General features: G+C 42.8%; 1 protein-coding gene across 1 annotated transcript in view; it reads left to right on the forward strand.

Moving 5' to 3' along the window:
• Positions 1-6,376: 6,376 nt before the first annotated feature.
• Positions 6,377-20,949, forward strand: part of TMEM63A (transmembrane protein 63A) — a 33,122-nt gene continuing 18,549 nt past the window's right edge. Inside the window, exons 1-11 of the mRNA XM_056853366.1 lie at positions 6,377-6,565; positions 7,323-7,402; positions 9,877-9,940; positions 11,318-11,355; positions 12,745-12,887; positions 14,822-14,873; positions 15,828-15,936; positions 17,212-17,282; positions 18,570-18,650; positions 19,365-19,488; positions 20,262-20,395. Of these exons, the coding sequence (XP_056709344.1) occupies positions 6,377-6,565; positions 7,323-7,402; positions 9,877-9,940; positions 11,318-11,355; positions 12,745-12,887; positions 14,822-14,873; positions 15,828-15,936; positions 17,212-17,282; positions 18,570-18,650; positions 19,365-19,488; positions 20,262-20,395 (1,085 nt within the window). The remainder of the gene's footprint in view (positions 6,566-7,322; positions 7,403-9,876; positions 9,941-11,317; positions 11,356-12,744; positions 12,888-14,821; positions 14,874-15,827; positions 15,937-17,211; positions 17,283-18,569; positions 18,651-19,364; positions 19,489-20,261; positions 20,396-20,949) is intronic.

Here is a 20,949-nt window from a genome sequence, read left to right on the forward strand (position 1 = left end):
CAATGGATGGGAAAGTGTCATTCGGATGGCTATCGTCTGTGTGTGGTGGTATCCCGATAAATGGAGCCCTCCTCCTTGGATGGGAACAGACCCTAGTGGACCCCAATAATATGTCCACAGTGATCGTGTGCTGCTCATCATTACTGCATATGTCTCTGGCATCTGTTCAGGCAGTGATTCAACTGGGAGGATGACATTCCAGGTGCAGTATGGTCTGGCTGCAATAACCAGTGTTACTATAACTATTTCCCTGCTGCTATTCAATAAAGTGTCTTTTCAAACGAGACTACACGGCGACTTCAGCCATGGAGTTCAGCATCGTGTCCCTTTAAGAACTGTTCTTCAGCATTTGCTGATTTTTACTTACCTGTAGTGTTGTATACTGGTTGTTTTCTATTATAATTGTTTTGCCCAAGTTTTGGTGAACTGCACAATTGCATACTGCGCAATTGCACACTGCGGTTGCATGTATTATGAGTGGTTGAATAAGAATAATTAATTTATAGTGGTCTCTGTTGCTGGTACTTTTTGCTAAGTAAAGTCTGGCATGATCTACAACTCTATCTTGTCTGCTTTGGGTCCCCATTGGGGAGAAAACTGGGATATAAATGAGGTAAATAAATAATAAAGCTGAAGACTGGTAGGGCAGATAAATGAAATATTGGTTAGTGAATGGGAGAGATAGAACCAAGGAAAAGGGAGAGGATGTGGGGATTCTCAGGAGGAAAGAAAGTGGAAATAGTATAGGGAAGGGGATACCTGGGAAAATGAAGTAACCACCTGCACATTCTTGCAGGTTCCCCACTTGTTACAGCGATTTGTGTTTTGTTTTAGATTTTGTATGGGCCAATATGACTGGCTACAACTTCATTTTCCTTTTTCTCCCCCAGTCGTAAAACCCTTCTTTTACACCTATCACGTCTCCTGTTGGAGCTTTATTTGATCTATGGCTCTCTTCCAAAATCTGTTGGCCAAGCTTTAAAGCCAGTGTGGTATAGTAGTTAGAGAATAGGACTAGGATCTGGGAGACCCAGGTTTGAATTCTCACTCTGCCATGGAAGCTTGCTGAGTGACTTTGAATCAGTCATACACTCTCAGAGCCAAGCTGAGACAATATTATGTCCCTGCGTTCACCATGGGAACATGGTGCTACTTTAGAACCTGTTTTTACTGTTAAAATTGCTGTGGGAGTCCAATTCTGCCAGAGATCATGGCATAGGGGGATGATGGGATCCTGTCCGTCCCCACACACACCATTTTCAAGAGCCCGGGGGGGGGGGGTGACAGGCTTCACTCATCCCTCCACACCACAGTCCCTTGCAGAATTTGGCCCCTGCAGGTTTTTTTTTTAAAGGCTCTAAAATGGCTCTAAAATTGTGTTCCTGTGCCATACTCTGGGATGTAATAGTTTGGCTGCCAGAGTAACCTACCTCATAAAGTTGTTGTGAGGACAAAATGGAGGAGAGGAAAATGCTGTAAGTTGCTTTAGGTCCTTATTGGGGGAAAAGATGAGATATAAATTCAGTAAATAAATAGAACATGTAAAGTAGTAATAAAGAGTTTGCCTTTGGACATACACAGATTGACTTTGTCTTGCAGGTATCCTTAACCAAACCCCAGTCATTAGGATTCATCAGGAGGGAAATAGATGTGCAAATTAGATTAAGAGAAATGATGTATGAACCAGAAGTTGTCATGTGGTGATTTAAGCCTTGGGAAGAAGGCACAAATAACCCACATGCAACATGTTTGTTTTCTAACACACTTAAAGGGACATGAGTCCAGTAGCACCTTAAAGACTAACAAAAATATTTTCTGGTAGGGTATGAGCTTTTGTGAGCCACAGCTCACTTCTGAAGAAGCGAGCCACAGCTCACAGTGGGTAGCCGTGTTAGTCTGTCTGCAGTAGTAGAAAAGAGCAAGAGTCCAGTAGCACCTTCAAGACTAACAAAAACATTTTCTGGCAGGGTAGGAGCTTTCTGAAGAAGTGAGCTGTGGCTCACGAAAGCTCATACCCTACCAGAAAATATTTGTGTTAGTCTTTTAAGGTGCTACTGGACTCTTGCCCTTTTCTACTACTGCAGACAGACTAACAGAGCTGTGGCTCATGAAAGCTCATACCCTACCAGAAAATATTTGTGTTAGTCTTTAAGGTGCTATTGGACTCTTGCCCTTTTCTACTACTGCAGACAGACTAACACGGCTACCCATGGTGGATTATCTTAAAGGGACATGTGTGCTGTATTTAAGATTATGGGGTATAATACACAACATATGCCACTGAAAATGGTGATGTTTCTTCATTCCCCATGTAGAATTTACAGCGCAATCCTAAACCCGTTAATTCCGAAGTGAGACTCATTGAGATCAGCAGGGCTTGCTCCCAGTAGGTGTGATGCGGTCTCTTATGTTTGTCTCACAAATATTTGTGGAGGGATTTTTTTTTTTAATTATTGTAGTACATTCCATCCAACCCTTCGCGCCAGAAGCTCAGGGTGGCCAAACATGAGGGTTCCTGTTCCCCACTGGGGAAGGAAGGTGAGGCGGAAAGAAACCAGAGCCACCACCCCACCCCCACCCCCAGCCACGCGGACGCGGGAACCTCCAACGGGCTTGCCCTAGGCGAGCGTCACGTGAGTTCCACGGTCACGGGGACGCCCTCGGAGGCACCGACCCACCCGCGGGCCTTCGGGAGGACGGGCCGGGAAGCGCCTCTACTTCGGGTCGGGGCCACCCGCCGTGGACGCATGCGCGCCCCTCGGACCCACCTGTCGCTGTGCCCGGGAAGGGGGATAAGGCCCAACCTGCGCGCTCTCCCGTTGCCTCAGCACGACCCGCGCCGTTCGTCACTGGCGCGGCCGCCTCAGGTAACGGGCCGCTTCCGCCTAGTGGTGCGGGGCGGCGGGGGGGGGGAGTAAATAAAGGTCTGGTCCGAAACGGCCACGCTTTAATTTCTGGAGTGCCAATGCTGGCGGCGGGATTTCTCCCAGAGCTGAGCGACCAAAGGGAAGGAGAGAGAGTGAGTCCGCTGGCCCCCGTAACAAGGAGCTGGCTGGGAAGACACCCCCCCCCCCATTATAGTCGACCACGGCTTTTCTCTGGGTGAAGCCGGTGGGAAGAGCTCCTCCCTGTTGGCCCCTTGTGGAGACGGCCGGTCTGTCCCCAGCCGCTTCCTGCTCTTCTTTACTGGAAGGCGAAGGGCCTCTGGAGACCCTCGGATCCTTTTTTTTATTATTATTATTTTTTACCCCGACCGCACGAGCTGTGCTGCTTCAGGCGAGTCCCCTTCGCCGCCTCCGCGCGGCCCTCCAGTTTTCTCTTTCGTAATTAAGGAGGAATCGGTGCCCTGGCAAAGTTGTCATTCTCTGCGTTTGCTTGATTCGCAGTGGGTAGCCGTGTTCGTCTGTCTGCAGTAGTAGAAAAGGGCCAGAGTCCAGTAGCCCCTTTAAGACTTAACAACAGTATTTTCTGGCAGGGTAGGAGCTTTCGTGAGCCGCAGCTCACTTCTTCAGATACAGCTAGAATATGAATCCACATTCTAGCTGTATCTGAAGAAGTGAGCTGTGGCTCACGAAAGCGCATACCCTGCCAGAAAATATTGTTGTTCGTCTTTAAGGGGCTACTGGACTCTGGCCCTTTTCTACTACTGCAGATCTGAAGAAGGGAGCTGTGGCTCACGAAAGCTCAAACCCTGCCAGAAAATATTGTTGTTCGTCTTTAAGGGGCTACTGGACTCTTGTTCTTTTCTACTTCTGCGTTTACTTGTTGGCGTAGACTTGGCTTGACGGTTTCACAACTCTTTGAAGGCTGCTGGTGTGTGTGTGTGTGTGTGTTTCCCCCCCCCCCTTTTGACGGTGGCTTTAGCAGTTGCGTGAGGTTAACAGTTTCCCGGCAGAACGGTCCAATAATGAAGACAGCTGCGCGTGTTGAAACGCAGAAGCTCGGTAAAAGTTTCCCCCACCCCAGTTAGGTCCTTTAATGGCTTATTGTTGCCGTAGAGTAGGCGCCATATGTCAGCTTTTCATTGAGTTTGTTTTATGCTGGCCCAGGTTCAGGGAGTTCGGTTGGCCTTTAAAAAAAAAAAACCCTAAAAACAACAGGAGTGTAAATAATTCACAGTGGGTAGCCGTGTTAGTCTGTCTGCAGTAGTAGAAAAGGGCAAGAGTCTGAAGAAGTGAGCTGTGGCTCACAAAAGCTCATACCCTACCAGAAAATATTTTTGTTAGTCTTTAAGGTGCAACTGGACTCTTGCCCTTTTCTACCAGGAGTGTAAATAATACCCCTTTAGTAGGACCACTTAAAATGGCTCAAAAGCGTGAACCAGGTTTTGAGTTCTACAGAACTCAAGGCCATTTGTGCCTGGGAAGTTTTGCCTTGGGTTTGCCGCTCTCTAGGTGCACATTTTCCCCATCCAAATTCTCAAAACTGCACAGGGGCTTATTGTTGAGTTTTGAGAATTTGGATGGGGAAAATGTGCATCTTAGAGAGCGGCAAATCCAAGGCAAAACCTCCTATGCGTTCATTGCGCCAGGTTTTCGGTAAGGGGGGGACTTTAGTTTGATTTTGTGCCTGTGAAATTTTAACTTCTAATCCTTTTATCAGGCAGATGTAAAAACATGGCAAAATTTTAGTATTGTTATGTGATGCTTGTTAGCATATTTCTTAAGTTCCTCATTAGGTTTTTCTTGAGGAAAGATTGGTCAATGTTGGTAATCCCCCACGATCTTGGCAAACAGAAGCAAAACTAAGGACAACTCTAACTCCCTTCTGCCCTCTGCAGGATTTAAAATTGTTTTAGATGATTTCTCATGGCAAATCAGAATTCAGAAATAAAAGTGCCATGCCCTCCTCCTCCTGTGTTGCCTCATTTGTGGAGCCAAGATATGATGGCAGAAATAAACTGAATTTTATGGTTTATAGGGTCTTTTAGTTCATCTCCTTGAAAAAACAGACAGTTAAAAAAAATCTCTGCTGTTGCAAGAGGCAGTTATACAGGAACCTTTGACATCTGTGGGCTGGTCAGTTAATGGAAAGACATGGGGAAAATCACTCAAACACATCACCCATCAATTTATGGGCAAATGTTTGCCATGAAAACTCGCTTACGAGAAATAAAACAATATGCAATAAGAATACTTGAGAGTTAGTAGTAGACAATTTCAAATGGTTTTGTTGGTCAGTCACTTTATTTGAGCATTTAAAAAAATATTTAACAGTTTTCTTTTGCAAGCGTTTCAGGTGATTAGCCATATAAATTATTCACCCTGATTTTTTTAAAGGTTGCTTTGTGTGACTGGAACTAAAAATCACTTCCTTCAGAATGTTATACCATCTGGCTTTTTAGCATGTTGAAATGAGGAAATAACATCAGTAGATTATTAGTGTCTAAATCAGTGCAAAGCTGTTGGATAGCTCTGATAATTGTGGTTGCCATATTATCTATTTATGGTCAGCAATATGAAAGTTTAGGTTTGTGAAGGAATAATGCTGCAATCCTATGCATTGGATTGTTACTTGGAATTTATCTTTGACTCCACTTGCATGCTCAAACTTTGCCTTGCGTAGGGATCCAGACAACTTTGCCTTGCGTAGGGATCCAGACAACTTTGCCTTGCGTAGGGATCCAGACAACTTTATAGAGTAAGCATTGAAATTCCTATATGTTTATCTAGTGAACATCTCAGGCAAAATTAACAGTGGGGAAAGAACGGTTTTGCAAATCTATCACACAGCAGCCAATCATTTGTCCCAGAGAGCCAAACAAACAGAGCATAGAGGCCAAGGCCTTCCCTGATGCTGCCTCCTAATGCTGGTATATTACCTCTGGATGTGGAGGTTCCCTTTAGTCACCATGGCTAGCAGCCATTAATGGACCTCCCCTCCTCCATGAATCTGCTGAACCTCCATCATTACATCCACTTGGTGCGAATTCCACACTTTAATTATTCATACTCTGAACTTAAGGCCTATTTGCAAAATGGTCTGTTATTGCTGTAGAGTGTTCAGTTGTGATGCAAAATCACTGGCGCATATTTAATCCTGTTACTGAGGACTACGTATTTTTAAAATATCAAATAATATAAAAATGTATATTTTTGTCCCCCTTCAGCCTCCTTCTGATATAACTCTATATAGAACCATTTAATATTTAGGGTTGGTTCTCAGATCTTTTATATAGAAATCTTGTGCCAAAGAGTATTTTGTTGCGGTTTATGTTTTGATCAATCAAACTGTTGCAAAACTTCTTAAACAATGGTAGGGGCAAAATATTGTTTCTTTTTAAGGTTGTGTTATCTTTCAGAATGAATTGCTTCTTGTCCTGATCTTTTGTAAAGTATTGTAACTTCCCTGTCCTGTTTATTTTAGGAGAGACAGCATGAGTCCATTCTTATTTCCGGATGTTGGACATTCGCGCCTAATTTATTTCTTAAATAGGACTAACAGCACCAGGGGCTCTCCAAATGGAACATACTGCTATAGCAAAGCACGTGAAAGTACTGTGCTTCAAGGTGTAACCTTTGGTGGTATACCTACTGTCCTTCTGCTCGATGTAGCTTGCTTTTTGGTATGTTTGTTTATGTAACCTCTCATGAACAATAGATTTCTCTGTTACTCAGAATCCTCTAGATACTAGGTGATGAAGAGCTGAGTCAGCATGTACTTTACTATGTTGAAACAGCAACTAGAAAAAGGGGCACCAACAGCAGTCTTTCTCTTCCCCGTAGATTGATCATGCTGTAGTGTCTAGAGTGTCTTGGCCAAAAGTGATGATAGGGTTATCCAAAGTCTTTGGATAACAAGATTGCAGCACTGAAAGCAGACATTTCAGTTATCTCTGAAGCAGAGTTAAAAGGATCAGGTTGTAGGTGGTGTGAAAGACCCTGCCTGACATGCAACCCTGGTGAACTACTGCCAGTCAGAGTAGACAGTGTTGGCCCTGATAAATCAGTGGTCTGACTCTATATAAGACTGCTTCATATGAGTGTATCAACTTAAGGTCTACCAAACCAAAGTTTATGAATGCTCATACAGTGGTTATATGTCTGAAATTAGCTTTTAGGGAATTTAATAATCGAACTTTTCTTTTTGTTCAGGATCCATGTTTTATCAGTTTAGCGGTCCAGTTTGTTGAATACCAAAAGCCCAGACTTTCTGGTAGGGGTGTGAGGAAGTCCACAGGTTTATGCCAAGTACAAGTTTGTTCCTGGATCCATTATTTGCCACTGAAGAGCTAGAAACCAGTTTAACTTGAAATGATGAATACTTATGATGTTATAGCCTCATTAAACTGATTGTTCCTTTTTAAAAAAATTCTTTCCTAGATTTTAATCTTGGTGTTCTCTATTATAAGAAAAAGATTCTGGGATTATGGTCGTATTGCACTTGTGTCAGAAACAGAGAGGTAAGTATGTATACATATATATGTGTGTGTATTATATATATATATATATATATATATATATATATATATATATATATATATATATATATATATATATATATATATATATATATATATAAAACAAGAGTTAAATTTAAGTGTTCAAAGTTGTAAGAAGCCCTGTACCACACAGGCAGAGGTGACAGTACTCTGCTGTGCGCTGACCATGCAATACTTTGATACCGTTGGGCATTGCCTTGAGCCACTAGTATGCACATGTCTATGAACCCCAAGGGAAAAGAGATAAGAAGCACAACAGGAAGCACAGCAGAGAAAAATCGCAGCAAATGCCAGGTCAATTGAGATGTAAGGCTTTCTGCCACTGCTTTATGTAGGATGCCACAATTTACCGTATTTTTCGCTCCATAAGACGCACTTTTTTCCTCCTCAAAAGTGAGGGGAAATGTCAGTGCGTCTTATGGAGCGAATGCAGCGGTAGCGGGGCGCCGGGCCGGCTGGGATGCCACCAGCCAGCTGGGGGGGTGGGAGGCCCCTCCCAGCCCCCCAGGGCAGCGGTAGAGGGGCACGGAGCTGGGGCCGGCTGGGATGCCACCAGCCAGCTGGGGTGGGTGGGAGGCCCCTCCCAGACGCCCAGCGCAGCGTCAGTGGGGTGCGGAGCCAGGCAGCCCAGGGAGCCGGCTTGAATGCCGCCAGCCAGCTCCCAGCCGCCCAGCGCAGCGGCAGCGGGGCGCCGAGCCGGGCAGCCCCGGGAGCCGGCCCGGGTGCTGCCAGCCAGCTGGGGGGTGGGAGGCCCCTCCCAGCCGCCCAGTGGCAGCGGGGCGCGGAGTCGGGCAGCCCCGGGAGCCGGCTTGAACGGCCCCAGCTGGCTGGCAGCACCCGAGCCGGCTCCCGGGGCTGCCCAGCTCCGCGCCCAGCTGCCACTACGCTGGGTGGCTGGGAGCCCTGGGAGCCGGCTTGAACGCCACCAGCCAGCTGGGGTGGGTGGGAGGCCCCTCCCAGCCACCCAGCGGCAGCGGGACGCAGAGCCGGGCAGCCCCGGGAGCCGGCTCGGGTGCTACCAGCCAGCTGGGGGAATGGGAGGGGCCTCCCACCCCCCCCCCAGCTGGCTGGCAGCATCCGAGCCGGCTCCCGGGGCTGCCAGGCTCCGCGCCCCGCTGCCGCTGCGCTGGGCGGCTGGGAGGGGCCTCCCACCCACCCCAGCTGGCTGGCGGCGTTCAAGCTGGCTCCCGGGGCTCCCAGCCACCCAGCGTAGTGGCAGCGGGGCGCCAAGCCGGGCAGCCCCAGGAGCCGGCTCGGGTGCTGCCAGCCAGCTGGGGGGGTGGGAGGCCCCTCCCAGTCGCCCAGCGGCAGCGTGGCGCGGAGCCAGGCAGCCCCGGGAGCCGGCTTGGACACCTCTATGCTGCCATCCCAGGCAGTGCAGAGGAGTTTAAAGACCCCCCCCCCCGCCCGGCTTCCAGGGAGTCTCTAGAAGCTGGGCGGGGGTGGGGGAGGTCTTGGAAAGTGCTCTGCGCAGCCCCGCCCGCCTCCCAGCTGGCCGTCGGCACGGAACGCGGGCTCGCGCCATCCCGACGCACCCTCCATAAGACAAGTTTTTAGAGGAGGAAAACAAGATTTTTTCTTGTTTTCCTCCTCTGAAAACTAGGTGCGTCTTATGGAAAGGTGCGTGCTATGGAGCAAAAAATATGGTATGTTGTACCACAGCAACTCTATCCAAGCAGCCACTGTGCAATTGCCCATGTAATGTATTCATAGAGATGTTTTTTTCTCTCACCCAAAGTCAGGGAAATATTGTGTAAATTACTAGGTGATCACTCTGAAACAAACTCTAGAGGGTAGGGCATGTTCACTAGAATTGGTGCAGTAAAAAATTATATGCATGTGTGTGTATACACATATATGTATGTATGTATAATTGTGGCAGGCTAAGGATTTAGGAATGCACAGGAATCATCCAGATATATTGAGGAAAGCATCAAGGACATTTCACATATGAACACACTATTTTTAATCAGAAAAGCTTCCTTAAGCTTTGATTGTTATAGAGAGGAAAAAACTGATACTGTCTTTATACTGATTACAGTGACCCCTTGTAATATTTGGAAGCTAGGACTTTTCTTTGAAATCATGAGCACATTTTAAAATTATGAGATTTAGAAAAATCTGTGTTTTCTAGTTCACGTTGGAACCTCACTTTTATCTGTCTAAAATTTTGTTCTTGGGTTTTTTTATTCTCTAGAATGCTTATATGCTAACTAACTGCTTTCCCTCCCATCTGAATTTTAAAACAAACTTTTGTTACATTATTTATTACATGTGTTACTTTATGGGAAAACATTCTCTGCCCTCCAAGGATTCTGATCATTTTTGTAGCCACTTTTATACTCCCCAAAATTCTTAAATGTGGTTTTTGAGAGGTTTTAGCAACTATACTGTGTACAGAAATGCAGATTCTGAAGCCTGCCTTTGTATTTTAGTGAAACAAGATTTCACAAATTATCTTCTTCCTCATCAGTGTCTGATGACCTGGACCCTGAGACGGTCAGTGTTTTTGGATGTTTGTGACTTATTTTAGTGAATATACTATATACGTAAAATATCCTGTGCTTACTTAGCTACAGGAGAATAGCTCCAGTGTTTGAAGGATCAAGATATTGTCCTAAGAGCCCTCATGTGGAGTCCTTTTGCTTATGGTTTCTGCTTGTAGTACTTTTATAGATAACAACAAGGACAAAGCACTTCTTCAAAACGTTTTTGGAGATTTTCTGATTTCCATATAATATTACTGAGAAACCTGAAAGCAAACTAAGATGTCGGAGCAAACTTCTTCCATGCAGATCAGTTGTTCAGGTTCAGAGTTGCCTCTTAACGCCTCTGGCCACTGTCGTCTGTTTTTAAAAAGGGTATCTCTCTTTATTCTTTGTATAGCTGTGTTGCAAGATGCTAGTCTCATTTAGCAACTGCCTCCTTAAAGAGGACAGCACTACTCTGACAGCTACACATTTACAGATACGTGGAATTACCCATAATTTCATTTAGTCTATACCTAGTTGTATAATCGGTCAGCTTGCTTTAGCTGTGGTGAGGGAGTGTCATTAGGATAAACTTTTACCTCTTCCCAATTCCCCTTCCCCAATCCAGGGAACTGAAGTGCTGATGGAGTTCCAGTTCAACATATTTCTGAGTGGAGATATATCTATACATTTTTAAACTCTTCCTCTGGGAAGATCAAGGCACCCCCCCTTTTTATGTTCAGAACAACTCTGTGGGGTATAGAGAGCACATGGTGTGACAATCTAATCACTACCTCACACTGGCTGTCTCCATAAGCTAGTGGCAGGCATGACAGAGCCAGGACTATCCTATGGTTATGCACCTGGGTGCCTGTAGAAGAGTGAACCTCTTCAGCCTTGGGAATCCTTAACTCGGCCAGGTCACAAGGCTTACTTTCAATAATTCTTCCTTACTCATGTTTCAGTACAGTTTACTTGAAGACTGAGGAGTTGGGAATCCTTAACCTGGCTTGGTCACATGGCTTACTTACAAATAACTCTTCCTTACTCATGTTTCAGTTCAGTTTACCTGAAGATTTAGGAATTGAAATGAACCCCCTCCAATTATCCCTGCAGACCAAAGTGTAAATGTTATCAGAAATATTAAATGAGATGAAGTTAACATTAACAACTGCCATGTTTCCTTTTTCCACCTCTCTTTTAAAAAACCAACAACTGTAAACTGCATTAAATATTCTATGTGGCTGTCTAAAACCTGATGTCCTGATACCATTACAAACTTAGATCAAAGCCAAAGAGCTTGTTTCTTGAAGAATCCACTTCTTTATATTAATTGAAATTATTACATTATTCTGTTCAGGGGTGAGGGCTAGTATTTAAATAACAGGTTTTTGTTTATTCTTAGGGTTTTTGTTCCTGGATGATGGCTGCCTTTCGAATGCAGTGAGTATATAGATGACTAGTGATCTGAGCGTGATCTGCCCCTCATATTGCCTGCTACACTTTATTTCACAGCAGTTTTGAAAATGGAAAACTATAAATGAAAGGTGTTCTTAATAACATTGGGCTTTACTGTATATATGTGTGTACACATGCACACCCCATTATATTGATTCGGGTACTCCAATTTTAAGTATATAGCACTGTAGAATAAGTCTTGCATTTTTATTTAGTATTTTCGTTCTGTGGTTTTATTTAAATTTTCTGTGCTTGCTCGCCTGAACACCACTCCTTCAGTGGTGCTAAAAGGAAGATTACGCTAACTTACCTTATTCAGATAGACTTTGTCCACGTGATCTGAAGAGTGTTGACACGCTATCTCATGTGATGCTGGAATGTCACCTATACAGTACTTATCACGATCAATGGATTACCGCTATTCTAATTAAATTATCTGCCACCGTACCAAAGACAAAGTAGTCCCCTTTCTGCTGGTAGATAGAGATCCAAAAATAACACTGGCAGGACACCAACGGGAGGCCGAGCCAGTGTCTGAGGACTGCACTGCCACAGCCGTCCAGGGGGGCCAGCACAAGAGGTACTATGCAGGCGTCCATGCCAGTTTGCACAGCGTAAGTGGCACAGATGCCGGTGGTGGGGTCACGTCGCCTCCTAAGGTGATTCGGCCTCCTACCTCAGGGATGTGCTCCTAATGGCAAATAGCGTGTTTCTCAATCAATGGCCATTGGGATAAAAAGCAAGAGTGGCTCACAGACCTTGTCTGGTACTTGTATCCTACAGCAAAAGAGGGTGAGGCTTAGTTCTGCCTTCCATAATTATTTTGCATGCAGAAGACCTACTCAGTTATCTTCTTCCAGCATAAGGAAAGTTAAAATTCAGACTGGAGCATTGGAATGATGCTGAGGGGGTGGGGGTTGTTTCTGTGCATTTTTGGTTTCATATTCTGATGTTTTGTTTCCTCTTTTTCAAAACAGTCTTCCCTTTTTGTTTTGGGAAAACAACAATGATGTAAAACTCATATTTGCACTCTGAAGGGGGGGTCATCTCCAGAATAACAACTTTGTTCATTTTGATTTTCATTTCCTATGGAATAATCAGGTTTGAGAAATTATTGTTCAGCAAAATGCTGCATTCAAGCGTAGGATACACTGGCTGCTACCTTTCCAAGTGGCTATCCTTTTTCCCCCTCGTGATTTTGCTACTATGACTTAGTCCATGTGACATTTTATGAAGTCTCCTAGATTGTATTGTGTCTAGCATAATTCAGTCTAGCTGGTGCTGTGCAACAAAACCCATAGCTTGACTGACTAAGCAAATTCCATCTGGTGAACCTTGCTTGCTGATTTGTTATCATTCTTATTTGTGGTGCAGTGATGAAGAGATTCATGACAAATGTGGGGATGATGCCATTCACTATCTCACCTTTCAGCGCCACCTCATCTGCCTCTTGATTGTTGTCACCATTATGTCTTTGTGCGTCATACTTCCTGTCAATCTGTCAGGTAACTTACTTGGTAAGCAAAATATTAAGGACTTGCTGACATTGAGAATAATGAATCCGAATTTTATTGATGGTTTTATTATGGATTTTATTGTATATTTATATTGTATATTGTTGTATTTTTAAAATGATGTTACCCGCCCTGAGCCGGCTTGCTGAGGAGGGCGGGTTATAAGTCTAATAAATAATAATAACAACACATATGCTTGTGCATTGTTGTTCAGTAACTAGACTCCAAGCTACTTTGCTATGTCTTTTTAGTTTCATATTATTGCTAGCCTCAAGACAGCCTTTCCCTCATACTTGAGCCTTGGGTCTTTCTGCCAGTTTTCTTGGAGATGTGTGGGGCTGGAATACTGCTTGGAAGGGATTTCCCGCTTACAGCAAAAATTCCATAGGCCCAGCCCTTCCCGCAACAGTTGTACAGCCTGTTAACCTGAAAACAGTCCAAAAAACAAGTCATGGGCCTCTTATTATCTAAAGGCTAGTCCATCTGAATTCCTATCAACCTGTATTCAGACCCTTGATAATATAAAAAGATTGGATAGTTAAAGTTAAGAGAATGTTAATTTTAGTAAAACTGATAATCTTGTATCAAAAGGTAGCTTACGTACATTAAAATATGGTGTGGATTTTAAGATGGTATAATCAAAAATGTATGTCTCATTTCCTTGCACTGCTTAAGATGATGGAACTCTTAGGTAAGAATTTAATAAAATAAAAGTCTTGTTGAATACAATATGTCAATATCCAAAGCCTAAAGGCTCTTGCTTCTGCATTTCTGTTTTCACTTAGTGGGACGACAAAATGGCAGGTGACAAGATATGTTATCTCTTATAAGCACAATGGGGGTTTGTTCGTTTCCTCCCCATTAAATCACAGCTGACTTATGGCAGCCTCAAGGCAAGAGATATTCAGAAGTGGTTTCCCATTGCCTGCCTCCGCATCATGCCCCTAGTATTCCTTGGAGGTCTCCCATCCACTTTATTGCCAGGGTCGAGGCTGAGGGTATGTGACTGGCCCAAGCTCACCCAGCAAGCTTCCATGGCAGGGTGGGGATTCAGACCTGGGTTTCCCAGATCCTAGTCCCAACACCTTAACCACTACACTTCACTGACACTCAGTGCTTAGGATAGCGTTAAATGCTTTACAGAATATTAATGTAATAGTATCCAGGTTACAGCCCATGATAATTCACAGTGAATGAAAGAAACTCCCTGCCCCCACCAGTGCTGCTTTTGTCCTTGGTCATCTTAGAGGTTAGTGAAGGGAGTGGTGGGAAAAAGCTTGTCCTGCTGAACCCTCACAATATTTCTCAGAGTGCGGGCAGAGAAAGGGAAGGAGAATCCTCTCCTCTCCGTGTTTGCTCTGCGTCCCAAAAGGTGCTCTTTATTTCTTGCCAGCCTGTTCACTCTAAGAGCTGCTGATAGGTTCCTCCACCAACTGGAGTAATTTGACAGAAGAACAAGCTAGTGGAAACTCTCTTTTCTGAAGTAGGAAGAAAAGTGCTAGAAATTTTAGCGTTTTCATGTGTTTATCCCTTCCAGAAAAGTGTGCATACAGAGAGAGTTGCAAGTATTAAAATGTTACGCAAATGGGGGGAATGCATTAAGAATGGGGGAAGCATTAAGGTAATAAAAGAAAAAGCAGGCAACCTAATTCAGTCACCACCACCACTGTTCAGCCTGTATCTAATGTGCACTTGCTAAATGGATGTGCAGCATTTACGCTGCAGGTTGGTCTTGAGCCTTCCTTTCTTGCCCCTGTTCCAAACACACTATCTGTGCCTGGACAGCTATGGTAGTTAGTAAGTAAATACGTAGTTTATTATAAGAGAAAGCAGTAGAAGAATAAAAATCACTTCATTTGTAGAAGTGTTTTATTTTGTTCAGATGAACTTGTTCAAAGTGCAAATACTGGCCTGTGCTTCTTTCCCCACCCCCCCAGAAAAAGACCCTTATAGCTTTGGGAGGACTACTATAGCCAACTTACAAACTGGGTAAGTAATCATAGAAAAGTTGCCTTTCCCCCCTTATACATGTGTCTCTCAGTGAATTTAATAACTGAAATTTTTTTTGGCTTGACATGGTAGATGAATACATAGCATGGCAGGCAGCACAGGGGAGCAAGGGAGGCCAGGCAGCGGTACTCAGTGAGCCCCCTGCCAGCTAAATTTGGAATGGGGGTCAAATAAAATGAGCTACTCCATTGTTTGGCCCTGTTGTACTTCCAGTATCATCATAGAAAGACCGACAGCTCCTGACTCTAACCCTGTTCACTTTCTTCCAAACTTTTTATCCTGGGCTGCTTTAAGTTTGAAATAGATTTCCAGACCACATAAATGCCCATTCAGTTGACAGAATATTCAAGGATTTTTCCCCATAGTAATTTAAATACTACTGTGTCGATAGTTTTGTTATAATTATATAAAAGCAAATGTGAGCTACTAATGCTATTGTAAAATAATGCAAAACATTACTGTGTTAGAAATGAGTCTTGTGATCTAGTGAAACTTGGTTAACTCAGCAGAAGGTTTTGACCAAAGATTGTTGGGAAGTGCTGGTCAAGAAAAACAAGTCCAAAGCCCACATTGGTTTCTGGAACCAATTTAGCTCCTCATCCTGTAAATAACTTGAAATATCCACCGAAAATGCTCTTGAAAAGAAAGATAACCTGAACATGGCACAAATCTACTGGCTACCTAAAAGCCTATGAAGTCATACTAACTCTGGAGTGCAAATAAATTTCTTAAGATTGGCACTGGCTTGGTGGTTTTTTGTTTTGGTCCAGATGCCATTTTGCAGTGTTGTTAAACTGGAAGCTATAAAGGGAGATGCATCCAGTCTGATGTTTATTTTCCTGCTTGTTCACTGAACAGACATAAATTGAATAGTAGTCTAGGCAGGTGTTACAAACAGGCATCTCACTTACGCTGAAACTTTACATCCCACAGAACCAATCTTCTCTGGCTTCACACAATGTTTGCTGTTATCTACCTGATTTTGACGGTCCTCTTCATGAAACATCACAGTAAATCCATCATATATAAGGAAGAAGACCTAGTAAGTCTAATTTTTTTCTAAAGCATTTCTGTTTATTCTTCATAAGTCTGCTGGAGTGGGAGTGAGGTGTCTTCAGTAATATACTTGCTTTCCTGGCTTTTCACAGGAATGCTGTGAAACAGGGTGAGAATGTTCTCCCATTCAGAATGAGGTCAGAAACTATTGGGCTTTATGATGACATGTGTGCAACAAATTTAAGTGAATGTATAAAACTTCCCTGTATTCACTGTATTCATTTTTTCTTGAATGAAATTCAGTGTAGACCTAATTCTATGTTTTTGAGGGGAGGGGGAAGAATTTTTAAAAACCCTCTAAGTCCGTGGCAATATGATGATGAAACCAACTGAGAGACAGACTTTGTTCACTTATATACAGGATGTTTGCCACAATTTGGATGTTGTTAGGAAGCAGGTTTTATTCTGCTTCCCCACAGCAATGTGGTGTTTCTGTGCAACTCCTGGGTTTTCCACAGCTTTTCCTAAACCTCCTTTGTTGCGATATGGTCAATTGTTGATTAAAAAAAAAACCAGCAGTGGCAGGGCAGCAATGGCTGCCATGGGGGACTGAGGCATGGATCTGCCATGGGGAAGCCCCACTGCCACTGTGTTGTATTAGCAGCTGCAGTACCAGCAGAGAGAAAATACAGGCCCATCCCTGTGTGGGAAACACCTTTAACAAAGCAAGTATTAACACTTCTTATACTGGATTGATGTGGTAAACGGGGGTTCAGGGGGGAGAGAGACCCAAGACCATTATCAAGAAAAACAGTTTATTTGCAGCTGCTGACTCAGAGGCCCTAATGGGCAGAAATCTCTGAGTCCCGATTAAACTGGGGAAGAGATATTTATCCAAATTCAAGTTATGACGATACATCAACAAGTTATGCATATCTGATTGTATTACAGACAGAAAGGCGACTCAGTACAGTTGCCGTTTCATCCAGTTTCTCCTATCATTGTTTATCGTTCACTCTGACACTCCATGACATTTCACCCACTGCCTTCACACACAGTTATCCTGTCCAGCAACAAACTTCCCTTGCTATCTCAATACATTTACAGTACATTTACAGAAAGGGGAAAAGATTATCACAAACTACTAAGCCAAAATACTTAAGTGGATCCTCCACATTGAGAGAAAGTCTACCTTGCTGTCTCAGTATGTATTTGAAAGTCAAAAGGCCTAAGCAGAAATATTCATTTTGCTATTCTTTATGTATTTTTCGCTGGTTCTTTTTTTTTTTTTTTTTTTGAAACTGATACTTTTGATTTGTAGGTAAAACATACACTGTTCATAACTGGCCTTCCCAAAAGTGCCAAGAAAGAAAACCTAGAAAATCACTTCACGTAAGTTAATAAAAGATCATTTTATTTGTCTAGAACATTCTTATGCTGCCTTTCCACTCAACTTATGATCCCCAGTGGGGCAACCAATCAAAATAATTAAAACAAGCTTTTAAGAATACATGCTATAAAATGAATTAAAACACATAAACAGGGGCAAGGGTCAATGAGCCTGCTATCAGAAGATAGTGATCGAGAGGGACAGATGAATCACCCTGGGGAGGGAGTTCCATAATTTTAGTGCCGTAACTGAAAAGGCCCATTCTCTGGCTGCCACCCATCTAGCCTCAGATGGTGAGGGCACCCAAAGAAGAGCCCCTGAAAATGACTGCAGTGGTTGGGTAGGTTCATATGGGAATAGGTGGCCCTTAACAAGCTGTATAGCACTTCAAATGTCAATACCAGCACTTAGAATTGGGCCTAGAATCTGGTCAGGAGCTAGTGTAGGTGGAACAAAACTGGACTGATATGGTACCTACAACCCATTCTGGTTAGCATTCTGGCTGTGGCGTTCTGAACCAGCTGTGGCTTCCAAACAGTCTTTGTGTGCAGCCCCCATGTAGAGCACACTGCAGTAGTCTAATACAGTGTATTTGTAATTTTAGTTCCTTTAACAATATGTATCATTGTTTATTTAAATACCTGTTCAAAATTTCTTTTTGATTTTATTTGTAGATTATTTTTTCTTTAAAGATTGATTTGCTGGGAATTTCCCTTAGGAGTTCAGTGTGTTCAACTAGCACTGGGGAGAACAGAGTTGAAAACTTTGCTCTGTCATTGAGATCACTGGGTGACCTTGGACCAATCAACATCTGTCAGTCTAACCTACCTCCACAGGGTTGTTGTGATGTTGAAATAGGGTGGGGAAAGCCCTGAAATTTGAGGAAGGATAAGATTAAAAGGCGATTGAAATGTAATCCTACCTGTTCTGTATAATGACAGCAGAGGGTAAGTAAGCCTCTAGCTTGCCCATTCAGGGAGAGATCATATTCTTTTGCTCGGTATTGGCAGCTAGCCTGGCCAATCTGTTCATTCACTAAAGCACTGGAAACTGCATTTTCAAGGATCCTTGGCGTTGGAAGCTGTTGTGGTGACATTCTATGGTATTATGGAGGCCCCATATTATCCTTTTCCGACATAGCAGCTAGCAGGTAAATGTATGTGGGAGTGCAGAGGGCAGGCAATAAGATAAGCCCACTACTGACCTTGATCCCTGAAGGAGTTTGTATCAGTTCAGAACATTCTCTGGAATCTCTGTGTAAATTCATGTTCTCTTCTGTCATTTTTCAGTGAGGCATATCCAACCTGCAGTGTGAAAGAGGTCAACTTATGTTATGATGTATCCAGACTTACCTATCTGTACAGAGAGAGGTACGTTTATGAATAACATTTTAGTGAAAACACATTAGCTTCATATAAACAGCAAAACATTTCTTCTAGAGAGTAATGTTATGAATATTAAAGTGATTTCTAGCACCACTCAGGAAATGCTAGCTTGTGTTAAATATGAAATATAACACTATATAGGGAAAATTACAATGAAAAATCAGTGAGTCTTGACTTCTCATGATGTGACCAATAACCTCAGTTTAATCATTTTAGCTTCTAGGGAGAGTTCAGGCTTGATTTGATATAGGACCCACTTATTTGTCTTTTGGGCAGTCCACAGTATCCATAAAACTCTTCCCCAGCACCGCATTTCAAATTAATCCATTTTTTCCTGTCAGCTTTCTTCATTGTCCAACTTTCACATGCATATATACTAATGGGGAATACCATTAATAATAATGAATACCAATAATAAGCGAGTAAGTTTTAATACATTATATGGAGTGCCATGCATTATGGGAAGACCACACATACACTATATAGAGATGGACCCCTATTTTTGTAACGTACAAAGTAGCCCCTTCTTGATATTTTTTGTGTTTCATATAATATAAATCGCTTTCTGTCTAAAAAACACAAAAGCTTGCTCATCTGCATGATTAAAGAAGGTTATATGCATGGAAACATGAGATTATAAGATACTCCGTTTTGGGTATATCTACTTTTGCATCATAGTTTTTTGCTTTTTGTGTTCAGGAAAAAGGCAGAGAAAAATGCAGTTTATTATGCACATCTGCATCAGAGATATGGAAAACGGTTTCTTATAAACCCCAAACCACTTGGCCAGTTGTGCTGTTGTGAAATCCAAGGCTGTGAAAAGGTACGACATTATTGTTACTTCCTAATCGGCTAAAACTTTGGAAGATTGCAATTGAAAACATCAAAATTTCTGATGTTTTACTATTTACATAGAAAAATCTTAATATACAAAACGTGATAGTGTGGGTGTAATTGTAAGACTGAGCAGAATTTCTCCAGTTGCTCTTGAATATTGTTTGATGCATGTACAATATCATCCTATACAAATATTATCCTATCCTTTTTGACCTGGTTATATGCCTTGCATCTCACATATAGTGGTAGATCTTCAAATAAGCCTTGTTATAAATGTAAGCTTTAAGAATTCTCCTCACTTCCAACTCAATTACAAGTCCACATGATCTGAAAGAAGATTTTCTGATCTAAAACATTTGTAGATACATTTGTATCTAGGGATTACCTGATGTTTATTGTATTCATCAGAGGCTTTTAGCTTGACAATACTTTTTGCACGATGGAGAAAGGTGGTATCTGAAATGTGTTTGGTGTTTTATGACATTCTTTGACCAACTGAATATGTGTTACATGGTGACTGCTATGTGTGAATTAGTTTAATGGTTTATCTGTCATGTTGGTAAAGGGATTTATGTATAGTAGAGCAATTTTTATGGTTAGTGTGGTCTACTGGTTATTATTTTATTGTAATTAATGGATGATTAAGACTTATTTTTAGTTTTGTTTTTCATTTGTATATATTCTGAGGTGCCTTTGGTTGTCTGATCTGTTTTGCTTTTGATCGAATACTGATTTGCAACAGAAACTTGCTTTCCACAGGAGGATGCTATAGATTACTACACCAGAGTTAGCAAGAAATATTTGGAAGAGTATTTGAAAGAGGAGGAGGTTGTTTATGATAAGCCATTGGGAATGGCTTTTGTAACATTCCAGGAGAAATCCATGGCAACATAGTAAGTATATTATTTAATTCAATATCTATATATATAATTCCAAAACGTGGCCCCTGTCTGCAGATACCTAAATCTGTGAATCGGGGTCACAGTTACCCAAACAGATGTTTCTGCAGACTTGGGGGACCCCTAGGTAGTAAGGTATCCATTATTTATTCTGTCTGAACTACATTTGTCTTTAATATAACTGAATGATTGGGCTTTGCTCCTCCGTGCAGTTAGTGTGATCTTGTGTAAGCAACTGTCCCATTTCTTAAATTTGTCCTAAGTTTAGTTCTGTGAACATCTTAGGTGGTAATTCAGATAAACAAGGTGTACAGTAAGCTATACCGAGCTTCGTGGTAAGCTGCAGTACTGCAGTCCAAGCTCTGCTCATGACCTGAGTTCGATCCCAACAGAAGTCAGTTTCAGGTAGCCAGCTCAAGGTTGACTCAGCCTTCCGTCCTTCCAAGGTCGGTAAAATGAGTACCCAGCTTGCTGGGGGTAAAGGGATGATGACTGGGAAAGGCACTGGCAAACCACCCCATAAACAAAGTCTGCCTAGTAAACGTCGG

The sequence above is a fragment of the Euleptes europaea genome, chromosome 7 (genome assembly GCF_029931775.1).
Source record: "Euleptes europaea isolate rEulEur1 chromosome 7, rEulEur1.hap1, whole genome shotgun sequence".
Lineage (NCBI taxonomy): Eukaryota > Metazoa > Chordata > Lepidosauria > Squamata > Sphaerodactylidae > Euleptes > Euleptes europaea.